The sequence below is a fragment of the Nematocida homosporus genome, assembly GCF_024244095.1.
Source record: "Nematocida homosporus strain JUm1504 chromosome Unknown 4564, whole genome shotgun sequence".
In the NCBI taxonomy this organism is placed as follows: domain Eukaryota; kingdom Fungi; phylum Microsporidia; genus Nematocida; species Nematocida homosporus.
In genome coordinates, this window is record NW_026250678.1 from 13,203 (window position 1) to 27,443 (window position 14,241).

Genomic DNA, 14,241 nt, shown 5'->3' on the forward strand with positions numbered 1-14,241 from the left:
TAAGATAACGAATGCTATACTAAACCAAGCCCATACTAACTTCTTACTAACTTACTACTAACCCAACTCACCTTAATACTAACTCAACTCAACTCACTACTAACTTAATACTAACTTAACTTAACTCATCTTAATTTAATACTATACACCTCTAGGCATTAGACCCAGATACATGATTATTACTGGCAATCTCCAGAAGAACTTCTTCAATCGACCGATCAAGTACTTCAGTCAGTTGTGGATTACTCTCCTTCAGTACTCGCAAGTACTCCAACTGCTCAATCAATGCCGCACACTTCTCTTCCTGTGCCCGCACCAAGTACCAATCACAAAGAACTTGTTTCATCCGTACAATAATATTCCGCCGAATAATCACATCTACACCCGAACCCACTAAGTCCTTCTCCAGTACCTGTACTTCCCGGACCAGTTCTTGCAACCGCTCCTGACTCGGTCTCTGCACACACTCCTGTAACATTGCATACTGTACCTGGACATTCCGACCTATCCACTCCCGACCACCACTCACTTCCATCCGCACCCGTACTAACTCACTACACCCCCGACATAATGCCACTCCCTCTACCGGTCCTATACACTGCGTACACACCCATTTCCCACACGTCTTACAATTCACCCCACATACATACACTTCCCGCCTACATTCCATACACCCAATACTATACTGATACGTACATACTCTTACTTCCCAGTAGTTAGCTAGAGTCACATAAAGTAATTCTCCCACTCCATACCCCAACTCACCCACCCGGCCATTCTGACCCTGGTAAGTCACCAACCGCTCTAAAACCTCCTGCCGCCGCCTATACTCCATCTGCCGAGCCATTCCATACCCTGCCAAGTACTCCTTAGTCCTATCCCGCATACTCCAAACATCAACTCCAATTAAAATCCACCTAGTAACTCAAGTAGCCAATTGGCTCATTTATTCCTCTTTAGCAGGTTTACTGGCTGCTGCTCCCTTGACAGTCTCAGACAAGTCCTTAACCTTCTCACTAGCTGCCGTTCTAGCCGCCTTAATGGTCGCACTTGGATCAATCTCATTTAACCGTCTAACTAACTCCTGGACTTGTAAGTAAAGAGTACTATTTAAGTAATCAGTTACTTGATAATTCCTTATCGATAGATAGTAAAAGAGGACTAACTTAACATGATAGTAAAAAGGAACATTACGATGGGCAAAAGGTACTAAAGAATCAACTGTAACAAACAAAGAGAAAGTAAGTAGATAAGAAATAATGTGTTTAACTCGAGCTGGTTCAACTGGAGTCTTACTAGTGATAATAGCAGTTGCCTGGCCAATCACCAGTAGAACTGCAAATAGATTGGTTATTGGACTAGCAATACACTTGCAAAATAGACTAATAAAGAGAACACCTGCAATAGCAATAAACAAATGCTCACCTTTTACTTGGCCACTAGAAGCTTTTTCAATTTGCTTCAAAAGTGGATATGACTCTGAAATCTTCCTGACTCTTTCCATTGCTTTTAAAAAACAAAGAATTTGCTTTATTTGGCTTAGGTTTAGATATCTAACATTGAATTTGAGATTGGTATTGGTTTAGTATTGGTTTAGTATCTGGTTTGTGTTGGGGTTAGTTGGGGTATTAAGATAATTCTAGGGTTTGTTTTTGTTTTTGATTTACTTATTGTATTAGATTTAGGTTAGATTGGGTTGGGTTTGGATTAGGTTAACGTAATCATAACTTAACTTAACTTAACTTAATCTTAATTTAACTTGTGTTGAGTAATTGCATCTTTGTTTTTGTTTTTGTTTTGAATTAGATTGTGTTATGTTAGTATTGTATTATGTTTAGATTAGGTTTGGTTAATGCAATCTTAACTTAACTCAACTCAACTTATCTTAATCTTTAGGTCTTTGTGAGTGAGTGAGTGAGTAGTTGATGACGTATTTAAATGTCTTACTGGGTTGAGTATTGTGCTAGTAACTCAAGAGATCTATCTAATAACTCAGACTAAAACTAAAACCAAAACCTAATCTAAACTCAAATTTGTACGGAATACATAATTGTTTTATACTCATATTTATTCAATTTAATCTCACTTAATCTCACTTAGTCGCATCTAAATACTAACATGCTTTCCTTTAGACTAACTAACCCAATAAACACCCATAACTACTTAGACCTTCATCCACTTAAACACACTCTTGGCACACCACACACTAACTCAATCTAATCTAATCTAAACTCAATACAATCTAATCCAAACACAATCTCAACACAACTCAATCTAATCTAAACACAACCCAACTCAATCTAATCTAAACACAACACAACTCAACCCAATCTAAACTCAATCTCAACCCAAACTCAATCTACACTTAAATAAACCCAAATAATGCATTTAATGATAATGATAATGGTTGTTAAGGTAAGATAGTGGTCTTAAAAACACACTTACCTACGACCGGGTCTTGGCTTATGCAGGGACTTGTTCTTGTCCAGAGTAAGTCCTTGGCAGTACTGATCAACCTCAGCTTCAGTTAACTTCGTAAAGGTTAGGGTTATTTGGTTGATAGTTAAGGCCGGAACTGATTCTTGCACGTTCTTGAGGCGCAAGTGCTTATTAGGAATATCAACGAAAGCCGCACTACCATCAAGAGCTTGCTTAATCTCAGAAGTTTTGATAGTGGCTAATTGTTCATCTAAAGTACCCTGCTCAGTACTTTCACTAGCTGGATCAGCAGCTGCTATGCTAAACTTAAAGATCTTACCATAAAACCTACTAACTATCTCACGACGGGCCTCTTCCTTCTTCTGAGCTTTGATAAGCTTCTTCTCCTCTCCCTTCTGGGCAAAGTACTCAGTAACTGCATGAATACTTAAAGGATAAGTAGCTAGTTTTGGTTTCTTACTATTTCCAGCTTCATTTTCAGTCTCTTCAACTGGAGTATCATAAGTATAGATAAGATCTAATTTTAAAAACTCTTCTACTTGTTCAGCCGTTTGTAACTCCACAAAGATAGAACCTTTAAATAACTGTTGCGCATCTTTACGTAAAGTAATTCTAGCTACTTTACTCTCATAAGGACTTAAGAACTCTTCAACTTGTGTTAAAGTCAGCTCAGTTGGGAAGCCTTTGATTAAAACTGATTTAAGATTGGGGTTGTAACTGGCTGGAATAGGATCTTTACGTCTAATCTTATCTTCAGATATTTCTAGCTTAGTACTTTGTTCTTCTATTAGTTGGGCTAGTTCTGAGTCGGTATGATTGAAAGCGGCGACTCTTTTGAACTTACTAATGATAGGAAGAGGGGCCCAGCCTTGATTAGATTGAAGGAGACTCAAAAGGAACTTATCACGGACAATATTAGCATCACTAAAATAGAACTCGATCTGTTTAACAGCGGGACTAAGTACTTGTTTAGTGGAAGAGTCAGTGGGAGTTGATTGGGACATTGCAAATTTTTTTGGCGATTTGGGGTTTAAACTTGCGTTTGGTTGGTGGCGCCCTAGTGTTTTCGAGTTGATAGAAGGTCTTAAGTAGGTCTAATGATTTTTTGGCTTGGGAAATATCTTGGGTGATTTTGATTTCCAAATTGGGAAATAATTTTGAAACTGAAAATACTGAGATACCACCAAAACGGGTATTGGTACAGGCAAAAGTGACTTTTTGGACTCCGAGTTTATGAATGAGTGCGCAGCACATGATACAGGGTTCGCAAGTGATAAAAAGTTCGATCTCTGGATAAAGATGGGGTGGAATACGAGCTAGAGCGATCATTTCGGCATGGGCGAGTGGATCTTTGCGGGTGTTAGTGAGATTGTGGGCTTTTTCGAGGCAATGGCCTTGGTAGAGAATGGCACAACCGATTGGGACTTCTTCTAATGATAGTGCTTTTTCGGCTTCAGAGAAGGCAATATCCATCAGCAGAAAAAACGGGGTCGGCAAATAAACATTGGATTAGATTAGATTAGGTTGTGTTGTGTTATGTTATGTTATGGTTTGGTTTGGGTTGTGTTTGTGTTTGTGATTTGATTTGATTAAGTTGTGTGATGATTAAGTTGTGTGATACTTAAGTTGTGTAATACTTAAGTTGATGTCGTCTAGTGTGTTTGTGTTCTAGTGTTGTTTAAAGGTAGAGTGATTTGGGTTATAATGACAATAAGTTGTAGTGAGTTATAATAAGTTGTAGTAGGTTATAATGATAAGTTGTAGTGGGTTATAATGATAATAAGCTGTAGTGGATAGTTAACGATTAAGGGTTTATTTGTCTAGCCAATCGGTGGAGATGGAGAAGTCTTGGAGGGCCTCACAGATGGCTGGGCGTTGGGGACAGAAGAACAGAGCATTGTAGAGAAGATCTGGGTCATCGGCCACATAGTTGAGTGGGGCGGATAGAATTGGACAGGGAACTGTTGGTTTCTCGGGGACTCCGGCGGTGGCTTGAAGGGCCTTTTCGAGTTTATGTAGGGACTCGCCTTTGGCTTCGGGGGCTAGCACATTAATGGCAGCTAGGGTTTGGGAGGCAGTTAGAATCCCAATTTGAAGACAGACTGGGCTGGGGAAGAGACCATCCTTTTGCATGGCGACAAAGTGGAGAAAGGCACGGAGGTAGACAAAAGACCGGAATGGCTCTTCTATTTGCATATCGACTAAGGATTCGGATAAAGAGTCCAAACTTCGGTCTAAATGAAGAAGGTTTTTAGTGGTGAGTTTCTTGTCTCTTTTGATAAGATATTCAAAACCTTGAGTGTCTATAATTTTGATAATGTACTCAAAGATAGCTGAAATAACGGATTTGGGCACGCGGTGTCGGGAAAGGACAGAATGAACCATTTTAAGATGGGAAATCACCGATTCAATGGAGGGCTTTTTCAAGAGGCGGGCCAGAATATTGGCCGGTTCAAAGGTCGAAGATTTGAAAAGAAACTCCATACCGAACCCAGCAATCTCTTCGGAAAGAGCCCGACAGCTGGCAAAAAAGATGCCTTGCAACATATCTGACGTGGGTTTACCCGGTCTAGTTCGGGCCAGGAACACGGCATTGGCTAGGAAGAACCCAGAAGCAATGGCTGGTGAAATACGCCGGCTAGTAAGTACGCTATGGGCACTGGCTTCAAAGACTCGAAAGGCCGGTTGGGCATTCGTAGGAAGACCACCAGGACAAGCAGCCGCTGCACGCATAAGGGCAAATCCACAACAGACAGACTGGTGATAAGACTCATAGCTGGAAGGAATAGATTCCACAAAGAGTTGGCAGATTCGTTTGAAGAGTCCTGTTAGAGACTTTTTAGTCTCCAGAGGAATAGTTGTGTGGGGATTAGTTGAGACTTTGGAGTACTCACCAGAGGAAAGTTCGCGCAGAAGAAGTTCAACTTTACGGCTGAGTTCTTGGACAAGAAGGTCTTTTTCCTTGATAGTTTCTGTGGCTCGCAGGGCTTCTGCCTTGAGACTCTCTATTTCTTGCTCTTTACAGATCAAGTGGTTAGTCTGGAAGGCGTATTTCTCTTCAATGGCAGCACAGTTGGTGCATTCAGAGGTAAGAGGAGGGTACTGGAAGGACTTGATGTAATCTTCAGAATCATTGGTTTCTTTGGAATCATAGAAAGGTTCGGGTGTGCGCATGAACAGATCGACTGCTTCGATACTGGGTGGCTGGGTAGGGAGAGCAGGTGTATTAGCACTTAGTGCAAGGATAGTTTCAATCGGTCTATTCTTCTCTATCATCTCTTGTTGTGATAATTTTACTATCTCGTAAATTGTTTGTTTAGATGTCTGGGATGCAATTAGATCGGTCTCTTCTTGAGTTGTTACTCTAGCATCTACTTTAGTATCTACTTTAGTATCTTTTAAGTTGGCATTCTCTAATCTCTCCTTATCTAATCTCTCCTTCTCTAATCTCTCCTTCTCTAATCTCTCTTTCTCTAATCTTTCCCTATCTAATCTCTCTTTCTCTAGCCTCTCCTCTTCCAACCTTTCCTCTTCCAATCTCTCTTTCTCTAGCTTCTCTGCCAGAAGTCGAGCTGCTCTATCGTTTTCAAGGACCTGGTAGGCTTCCTGTGTAATAAAGACGTGTTTTCTTCCTATCTGGATACCTGTATGCTCGGGAGGTTCTTCACCATACGTTTGAGTGAAGATAGTCTTATCCATGCGGGCAAAGAATCCTAGCATGTAGATCTTGATCGTTTCAAAGACGGCGGCATCTCTTAGACGATTGCGCACATACTCTTCTGAGAACTCATTTGTACTACTGGGCTTAAGACAGCGTACATAATGGACTTCGCACTGATCTATTTCTTGAAGCAGACCTTGCAGACTCTTTTGAAACTCCCCGACCACACCTACTCTGGCCATCTTCCCACGATAACTCTGTTTAGTGCACAGAGCTGGAATGCCCGTTTGGTTAAGTAGGTCGTAAATCTCACCATACGCATTACGGTTCTTCTCAACAAAGTCACAGGCATTATAGGTCACTTGGCCAGCATAGTGCTCAATTTCAAAAGTATCCCCACGAGTCCGAGCTAGACCGGCATGAGAAATCTTCTGTAACCAACCCCGAGAACTACCACCCGGTAAGAAAGACTCTTCATCTAACAACTGAACCAAACCCATCGGTCCTTCAAATAAGTCTTCTGCTCGAGGTGGTTCTGGCATTCTATCCAGCACAATTCCCTCTTCCAGAAACGCATCTCTATTCTCAACCACAACTCGGCGCAAATACTCAGCTTGCATCTTCTCATTCGCATAGTTAATGCATAGTTGATCCAATCCATTATCATCCAGTACTTCAAAGCCATAAATATCCAGAACTCCAATCTTAGCCGTACTTCCTTCTAAATACTCATTACTAGATGACTCACCAGCCGAATTAAAACCACCACTCTCATTTCTATCATTCTTATCTCTATCACTCTTATCTCTATCACTCTCATCCTCCTTTATCTTAAGCAGATCTACTTGGCGTTGAATAGCTGCACTCATTAGAGCACTAAATGATTCCGGAGAATCATCAACTACTTCCAAAGGCGGAGTACTTAAAGCCCGATTAATCTCTTCTACCAACCAAGCAAACACGCGTTCGTACATCGCTCGAATCAATGTCTCCCGGACTGTTTCAGCTTCAGCCAAACTACGAGATCTTACAATCACTTCCCGACCCACCACAATCTCTCGTTGCAGCACCAGCCGATCTAAAGCATCTTTCTCTAAACCCAACATCTGCACTACTTCTTCCGGCTTGTTCTGAAACCAGCACTTCTCCCCATTACTTACTAACTTCGTTTCCAATAACATTACTAAGCTAAGTAAGACCCGGAATAGATCTAGCCGCGTATTTCGTGCTAACCCCATAGCCCGGCAGTATCCAAATACTCTTTCTACTCCCTGCAAGCCTTCTTCTGAGCCCTGTACTACTCCCGCCCGCATCATTTGCAGGACATGAAAGTTACCCTCTAAAGCCGGTGCCCGACTCTTCTCCAATAAGAAGACTCTAATTCGAGCCCCACTCACTACTCCCCCTTGATAGAATACTTCTACATACTTCCCAAATCGCGATGAATTCTCATTATGTTTCGTACAAGCATTCCCAAAAGCTTCCAAAACAGCTGCTGAGTGGTTCAAGCACCGACCTAAAGCCGCCGATCCTCCTAAATCCGCCAGAATCCGGTTGGCATTCACTGTCTTACCAGCCCCAGATTCACCAGATAAGATAATTGCTTGGCTTCGACCTTTCAAAGCACCAGCTCGAGCCCGACTAGCCATCTCCAGGACATGGGCCATTGGTACGTCACCAGTTTCAGCATTGTTTACTCCTAAACCACGACCAGCCAACCCAATCGGATTGACCGAAACCAAAGCCGGACCAGCAAATGTATAAATCTGTCCCCGTTCATATCGATACTTAAGAACTTCCACTATCTCTTCTTCAGAAACCTTTCCAGTCTCGGCCAAATTCTCACTAACACACAATTCCCGGCTAATCCGATTGTTTTCCATTGGATTTTTCTTTGGACCAAATAAGAGCATCAACCTGAAACTCCTCTTTACTCCCTCTTCTCCTTCTCCCCTCTTCCCTCTCCCCCCACTACCACCCCTTCACTCCCTAACTCCACTATCTCACTACCAACTCAACTCAATCCAACTCAACTCAACCCCATCTAACACTAACCCAACCCAATACTAAACCAACTCAATCTAATATAATACTATCTAAATTCAGTTTTACTTTTACTTTTGATTTTACTTTTGGTTTCTAAACCTGTTTTGATCTTGATTGGGTTAGTATTGGGTTATCCAAATCTTATCCAAACCTTATCTAAATCCTCATCTTATCTAAACAGTATCTAAATCTTATCTAAATCCTCATATAAACCAACACAGCTTAAACCAAAACCAATCTAAACCCACCACAACTTAAACCAATCTAAACCGTATATAAATCTTATCTTATCTTAACTCAATTCAACCCAAATCTTATCTAAACTCAACCACGCCATAACTCAATCTAAACACAACCCACCCCACTCAAAACCCACCACAACCAAATCTTATCTAAATCTTAACCCAATTTAACTTAAACCCAATTTATTCATCAAGTTGTCCGCACTTTTTAATCATAATCTCATTAATAGGACTATCTCCTGGCCTGGTCTTAGCCGACTCAATTTTACGTACTACTTCCTCACCCTTAACTACCCGGCCAAAAACAACGTGTTTGTTATCTAACCAAGGAGTAACAACAGTAGTAATAAAGAATTGAGATCCATTAGTATTAGGACCAGCATTAGCCATACTCAAAAGCATCGGACTATCATGTTTTTGTTTGAAATTCTCATCAGCAAATTTCATCCCATAGATACTTTTACCTCCAGTACCATTACGATTAGTAAAATCACCACCTTGAATCATAAAGTCTTTGATAACCCGATGGAAGATACTCCCTTCATATCCAAACCCTTTCTCACCAGTACAAAGGGCCCTGAAGTTCTCAGCTGTTTTAGGGACAATATCTGAATCTAAAACCATTTCAATTCGACCGGCCGGTTGACCACCAATAGTAATATCAAAGAAGACTTTAGGACGAGAAGACTTTGTAGCTGCCATACAAGGGTTAAAATAAAAAATGGTAAGATATTGGGTTGGATTGGGTTTAGTATTGGATTGGGTTGGGTTGGATTGGGTTGGGTTGAGTTAGGTTGTTAGATAGACTGTGTTGGCTTATGTACGGTTTAGGTTGTAATACGTTAATCTAAAGCGTAGATAAAACTCACATAAATCTTATCAAAAACTCACATAAAACAATCCTAACTCAATCAAAACAATCCTAACTCAATCTAATCTTAATATGATGGTGTTTTGTTTGGGGTTGAGATAGTGGTGGTGCTTGTTATGATTAGTAAGGAGTGGTTGGTTGGTTGGTAGTGGTGGTGGGTGAGTGGTGGGTGGTTTAGGGCTGGGTGTTCATTAGGTAGATGTGGAGGGTAAGGCGGTAGGAGAAGAAACGGAGGATTGTGCGGAATTCTGGGGCTTTGCCTTCTAGTGGGATTTTGCGACCGGTTAGATCTTCAAGGTAGAAGGTAAACTCTTTGTACTCGCCGAGATCTATTTCATGGGCGGAGACGGATGCGAATGAGCCGTATAATGAAGAAGCTACACCAATGATAGCTCGGCGGAGGAACTCATCGAGAGAGATCAGAGTTGGGAAGTCTATAAATGCTATTTTATCACCAAAAATGACTTGGCTTGTGCTTGTAGTGGGTGGATCGCTTAAATCTTGCCTTGCTTTTTGTTCTCGAGTCATATCTGGCAAATCTTCGGGACGTTTTAGTTTCAATTTAAAACATTTGGGGTATCAGCTGGGATGAACGTAACAACTTCAGATGGAAGGCAATTTAGGCTGAGTGAAAAGATGTATAGGCAAAGTATCTTATTGAGACATTTAGCTGAAGAGACGAATGTTCCTGAAGGGGGTCCGGAGCTTTTAGTGGAGGGAGAAGTCTTTGAGAAGATAGTGGAGTTTATGCGCAGTCATGAGGAAGATGCTGAATTAGCTGAGGAGTACAATGTAGTTGATGTTTTGCTTAGTGATTTTGATAGGGCTTTTATTGAAGTAGATAATCTTATGCTTTTTAAAATCACAGCTGCCGCTAATTACTTGCATATGCCTTTACTATTAGAGATCTGTTGTAAAGTGATTGCTGAAGCATTGAAAGAGAAAACAACAGAAGAGATAAGGCGGTACTTATCTATTCCTAAGAAAGGAGCTCGAGATGAAGCAGCTATCCAGAAAGAGTACAAATGGATTGAGTAGGCCCTTAACTCTTACTAGGGCTGTGTACTTCTAGTTTGTTAACCAGACAGTTCAAACTAGTCCAATAAATAGTAGAGTATTTAGTTATGTATTGGGTTGTGTTGAGTTGAGTTGGGTTGTGTTATGCTATGTTAGGATGGGATATTTAGTTGCAATATGTGAGTGTCTAGGCTTGGTATGATACAATGGTTTGAGTTCTAGTGGCTTAGTATTTGAAATATGCTCACTACCCATATAGACATAAACATACTAATACTAACACTAACACTAACACTAACTAAACTCAACCCAATCTAAACTTAATTCTAGTAATATAGTATATTTATTGGTCTTGCCTAGTTATAACTCAACTTGATCCTATCTAATTCTTCCCCCACCTAACCTTACCTCATCTAACCTCACCTAACACCACTTTACACCAACTCGTCTTAATTAGACATTAAGTGGCTGAATGGCCGGAGTCATTAAGTGCGGACGAGAAGTTTGCTGGCAGCAAGTAGACTGGGATTGAATGAGATTATTAAAGTGCGTTTGATTGGCCGCAAGAGCACTGGGTGTATGAAGATGCGCATACTCATGCGGATGACTAATAATAGTCTTAAGCCGTTTCTCTAATGTACGTAAGGCCGGTTGAATAGAACACGTATGCCGATTAATCTCTTTACTTACTAAACTCAATAACTCACCATAAGTACAACTGTATAATTGAGCTTTACTTAACCCAATACTAACCCCAACTCTACTTGTGTCTCTAAGTTCAGTTGTACTTTCAGTAGTCGTAGTAGATGAATGTCCTACGCCACTTACTTCGGCCGGTTTAGTCGTAAACTTAGGCAGACTATGCTTCTTAAGAGGGGGTAAAGGTCCCTTGCGTTTACGTATAGATCTACTTCCAACTATGCGTTTCTCATTCGTTCTTTTCTCAGCTAAAGTTCCCGGGAGTAGAAGTTTAGTCTCCTTATCCCATTCTTTAATAGTCTCTGTTTCTAAGCCTTGCTGTCTAAGTACCATTAGTAGTTGTCTTTGAGTTAGCTTAGAATAATCACGTTCATACAGTTCTTTATGCTTAACATACTTAGGCAGTCCTTTCTTTTTACGTTTACTACTCTTCCCAGTCTTAGTTACTCTATTACTCACCACTAGACCGTCAACTAAACACTCATCGGTGGCAACAAAACCCTCACTTCCTTCAGCTAAGTCCAGAAAAGACTGAGGTGATGGCGGGCAAGTATCAAAAACTTCAACTCCAGCCCATTTCTCTAAAGACATGCCCCAACACAAACTTAGCTATATATGAAGTCAACTTGGCGGGAGCGGGAAACCACCGCCTCTTTTTTATTCTAAGCCGTACGGCGCATAGCTAACTTCTTGTAGAAAGTATAGATAATAGTTACTGCATTACCAATAGCCATTGTAGCAATCAATAAAGCACCAACTAGTGGCTGATAATGTCGCCATTGGTATTGACAATGTAAAGTATAAAGATAGTAGGCCACATAAAGTTGAATAATTTGGAAGCCAACTAAAACCAAAGAGACAACTCCAAAATTAGCTGATAAAGAGGCACTCATTACATCACTAGTAGTTTCTAAGGGATCAGCTTTTTCCAAAGACCTAAGTACATAAAGTCTTCTTCTTTGGTACTGATACTGAACTACCTGTGAGATTGATAACAAAAACAAAAACTTCAAAATAACCGTTCTTATCTGTTTAAAAGGACCATCAGGACAGGACAACATCATCCCAGAAATAACAATACAGATATAATGGTGAACCAACCACCATCTTTTTATATTACTACCATTATTAATCAGAATATGTTCGCGAATGGTTAAAGTCGAGTATATGTACATATGAATGAGAATCTGCAACGTATCCATAAGCTTACTACGGAAAAGGACTAGATTAGCCGCTGTTAAAACGGTCACAAAAAGAGTAGAAGTCATTTTTAAGGTTTCATAGTCGGATTTGTAGGCATGACGGGCGCGTTCAGGGAGTTTGAGTTCATGGATGCCAAGAATGAGTTTGAGACAAATACTAGGGGCAATCTCTACCTTCGCTTTTTTAATCAATTCTTTTGATTTTTTGTCAGTTACTTCAGTTTGATTTTGAAATTCCTTTATCTCCTTTTTGAGAGCTTGTTTCAATCGCTCGGATCTGGACTGTAACTTGTGCATTTCTTGCTGGATATGCTTAATACGTTCCAAGTGGGCATGCATGGGTTGAAAAAGAAATTGCTGGTTTTTTGCCCATGGACTCAACTCTGAAAACTGCTAAAGGAACTCGCGATTATATTGGCGAATCAAAAGCTTTACTAGATAGTATAATTGAAACAACTGAACGTATTTATAAAAGTAGGGGTGCTATCGGTTTAGATACACCTATGTTTGAGATGAAATCAATCTTAATGAACAAGTATGGCGAAGATACAAAACTAATCTATGACTTGGCCGATCAAGGTGGTGAAATCTGTGCCTTAAGATATGACCTTACTGTGCCTTTTGCCCGGTATTTAGCCCAAACTAAAACGGTTAAGATCAAGAGATATCAGACAGGGAAAGTCTTCCGTCGTGACCAGCCGGCCATGAATAAAGGAAGATACCGGGAATTCTTTCAAAGTGATTTTGATATTGTCGGGGAGTATGCCTGGATGACTGCTGATGTGGAAGTAGTAAGTGCGGGTTGTGAAATCTTGCGGTACTTTGCTAAACTGATGGGTGACCGTAAGTTTGTCATGCGGCTGAACCACAAGAAGTTAGTGGATAGTATTATGGAAGTGGCTGGTGTACCTTTATCTTTACAACGGACATTGGGCAGTTCTATTGATAAGTTAGATAAGTTGAGCTGGGAAGAAGTTGCCCAGGAAATGGTTGCTAAAGGGGCAACTGAGGAAATGGTTCTATCTCTTAAGCAATTTATTGGTATTAAAGGTCCCTTATCTATTTTGGCCCAATTAAGAGAGACGCCTTTACTAAAGACTGAATCAGGAGCTGCGGCTTTAGCTGATTTAGAGCGACTTTACGAACTGCTGATTATTTACAGTGTTGATGATGACGTGGTTTTGGACTTAAGTCTAGTACGAGGTTTAGACTACTATACGGGTATTTTAGTGGAAGGTGGGTATGTGGACTGTCCTGGGAGTGTTATTGCTGGTGGGAGGTATGATGAACTGGTTAGTGGTTTAGTTGAAGGTAATTTAGGCCCGAATAAAACCCCACAGGCAATTAAGTGTGTGGGTTTGAGTTTAGGTGTTAATCGGATCTTTGGACTACTAGATTTACCTAGTAAGAGTTCTACTACTGAGGTGCTTGTTTGTTCAGTAGGTCCAAATATGCTTGAAGAAAGAATCCGACTTTGTGCTTACTTGCGCAGTCATAATATTGCTACTGAGTACTTCATGGGTACAGCCAATAGTTTTACCCGTCATGCCGAGTATGCCGATGCACAAGGCATTCGTTTACTAGTTCTTATTGGTCAGAAAGAGTTAGAGCAAGGTCAGTGCCAACTTCTTTGGGGAGATAAGAGTAACCGCCAGAAACAAACCATTCTTCGCAGTCATATTATTGAATCACTCACTAGTCTTCTCAATTCAACTCCCTCTACCACTTCAACCTAAACCACCACCTCAGGGTATCACTCACTCACTAGTTATATCTTGGTATTGCATTGAGTTTAGTATTGAGTTTAGTATTGCATTGAGTTGGTATTCATTTTAGTATTATGTTGCTGCTTTGGAATAGTAATCCCTATCAAAAACCAACCCAATGCTTATCTTATCTTAAACTCATCTTATCTTATCTTATCTTATCTTATCTTAACTCAACTTATCTTAAACCCAACCCAATCCAACTCAACTCAACCCAACTCAAACTTATCTTAATCTAATGGGGACATGTGATATCTTAAATAAAAAACAAAACCAATTACAGCCTTTTTGATAAGGG

General features: G+C 40.5%; 11 protein-coding genes across 11 annotated transcripts; 2 read left to right on the top strand and 9 right to left on the bottom strand.

The window, feature by feature from the left end:
• Positions 1-151: 151 nt before the first annotated feature.
• On the bottom strand, positions 152-886 carry NEHOM01_1115 (uncharacterized protein; the record flags this gene model as incomplete). Its single annotated transcript, XM_051489993.1, has 1 exon — positions 152-886. One exon carries the CDS (start codon positions 884-886, stop codon positions 152-154), a length of 735 nt encoding a protein of 244 aa, XP_051345953.1.
• Positions 887-946: 60 nt separating this feature from the next.
• NEHOM01_1116 (uncharacterized protein) lies at positions 947-1,504 on the bottom strand (the record flags this gene model as incomplete). Its single annotated transcript, XM_051489994.1, has 1 exon — positions 947-1,504. The coding sequence occupies one exon, from the start codon at positions 1,502-1,504 to the stop codon at positions 947-949; it is 558 nt and encodes a 185-aa protein (XP_051345954.1).
• A 937-nt stretch (positions 1,505-2,441) lies between these two features.
• NEHOM01_1117 (lupus La protein) lies at positions 2,442-3,443 on the bottom strand (the record flags this gene model as incomplete). The annotated part of the gene is made up of 1 exon (XM_051489995.1): positions 2,442-3,443. The coding sequence occupies one exon, from the start codon at positions 3,441-3,443 to the stop codon at positions 2,442-2,444; it is 1,002 nt and encodes a 333-aa protein (XP_051345955.1).
• On the bottom strand, positions 3,421-3,912 carry NEHOM01_1118 (tRNA-specific adenosine deaminase 2; the record flags this gene model as incomplete). The annotated part of the gene is made up of 1 exon (XM_051489996.1): positions 3,421-3,912. The coding sequence occupies one exon, from the start codon at positions 3,910-3,912 to the stop codon at positions 3,421-3,423; it is 492 nt and encodes a 163-aa protein (XP_051345956.1).
• A 339-nt stretch (positions 3,913-4,251) lies between these two features.
• On the bottom strand, positions 4,252-7,983 carry NEHOM01_1119 (myosin V; the record flags this gene model as incomplete). The annotated part of the gene is made up of 1 exon (XM_051489997.1): positions 4,252-7,983. One exon carries the CDS (start codon positions 7,981-7,983, stop codon positions 4,252-4,254), a length of 3,732 nt encoding a protein of 1,243 aa, XP_051345957.1.
• A 588-nt stretch (positions 7,984-8,571) lies between these two features.
• NEHOM01_1120 (peptidyl-prolyl isomerase F (cyclophilin D)) lies at positions 8,572-9,090 on the bottom strand (the record flags this gene model as incomplete). The annotated part of the gene is made up of 1 exon (XM_051489998.1): positions 8,572-9,090. One exon carries the CDS (start codon positions 9,088-9,090, stop codon positions 8,572-8,574), a length of 519 nt encoding a protein of 172 aa, XP_051345958.1.
• A 343-nt stretch (positions 9,091-9,433) lies between these two features.
• On the bottom strand, positions 9,434-9,787 carry NEHOM01_1121 (uncharacterized protein; the record flags this gene model as incomplete). Its single annotated transcript, XM_051489999.1, has 1 exon — positions 9,434-9,787. One exon carries the CDS (start codon positions 9,785-9,787, stop codon positions 9,434-9,436), a length of 354 nt encoding a protein of 117 aa, XP_051345959.1.
• A 60-nt stretch (positions 9,788-9,847) lies between these two features.
• NEHOM01_1122 (S-phase kinase-associated protein 1) lies at positions 9,848-10,297 on the top strand (the record flags this gene model as incomplete). The annotated part of the gene is made up of 1 exon (XM_051490000.1): positions 9,848-10,297. One exon carries the CDS (start codon positions 9,848-9,850, stop codon positions 10,295-10,297), a length of 450 nt encoding a protein of 149 aa, XP_051345960.1.
• A 432-nt stretch (positions 10,298-10,729) lies between these two features.
• On the bottom strand, positions 10,730-11,566 carry NEHOM01_1123 (uncharacterized protein; the record flags this gene model as incomplete). Its single annotated transcript, XM_051490001.1, has 1 exon — positions 10,730-11,566. One exon carries the CDS (start codon positions 11,564-11,566, stop codon positions 10,730-10,732), a length of 837 nt encoding a protein of 278 aa, XP_051345961.1.
• Positions 11,567-11,637: 71 nt separating this feature from the next.
• Positions 11,638-12,516, bottom strand: NEHOM01_1124 (uncharacterized protein; the record flags this gene model as incomplete). The annotated part of the gene is made up of 1 exon (XM_051490002.1): positions 11,638-12,516. The coding sequence occupies one exon, from the start codon at positions 12,514-12,516 to the stop codon at positions 11,638-11,640; it is 879 nt and encodes a 292-aa protein (XP_051345962.1).
• Positions 12,517-12,548: 32 nt separating this feature from the next.
• NEHOM01_1125 (histidyl-tRNA synthetase) lies at positions 12,549-13,913 on the top strand (the record flags this gene model as incomplete). The annotated part of the gene is made up of 1 exon (XM_051490003.1): positions 12,549-13,913. The coding sequence occupies one exon, from the start codon at positions 12,549-12,551 to the stop codon at positions 13,911-13,913; it is 1,365 nt and encodes a 454-aa protein (XP_051345963.1).
• Between the last annotated feature and the right edge of the window lie 328 nt (positions 13,914-14,241).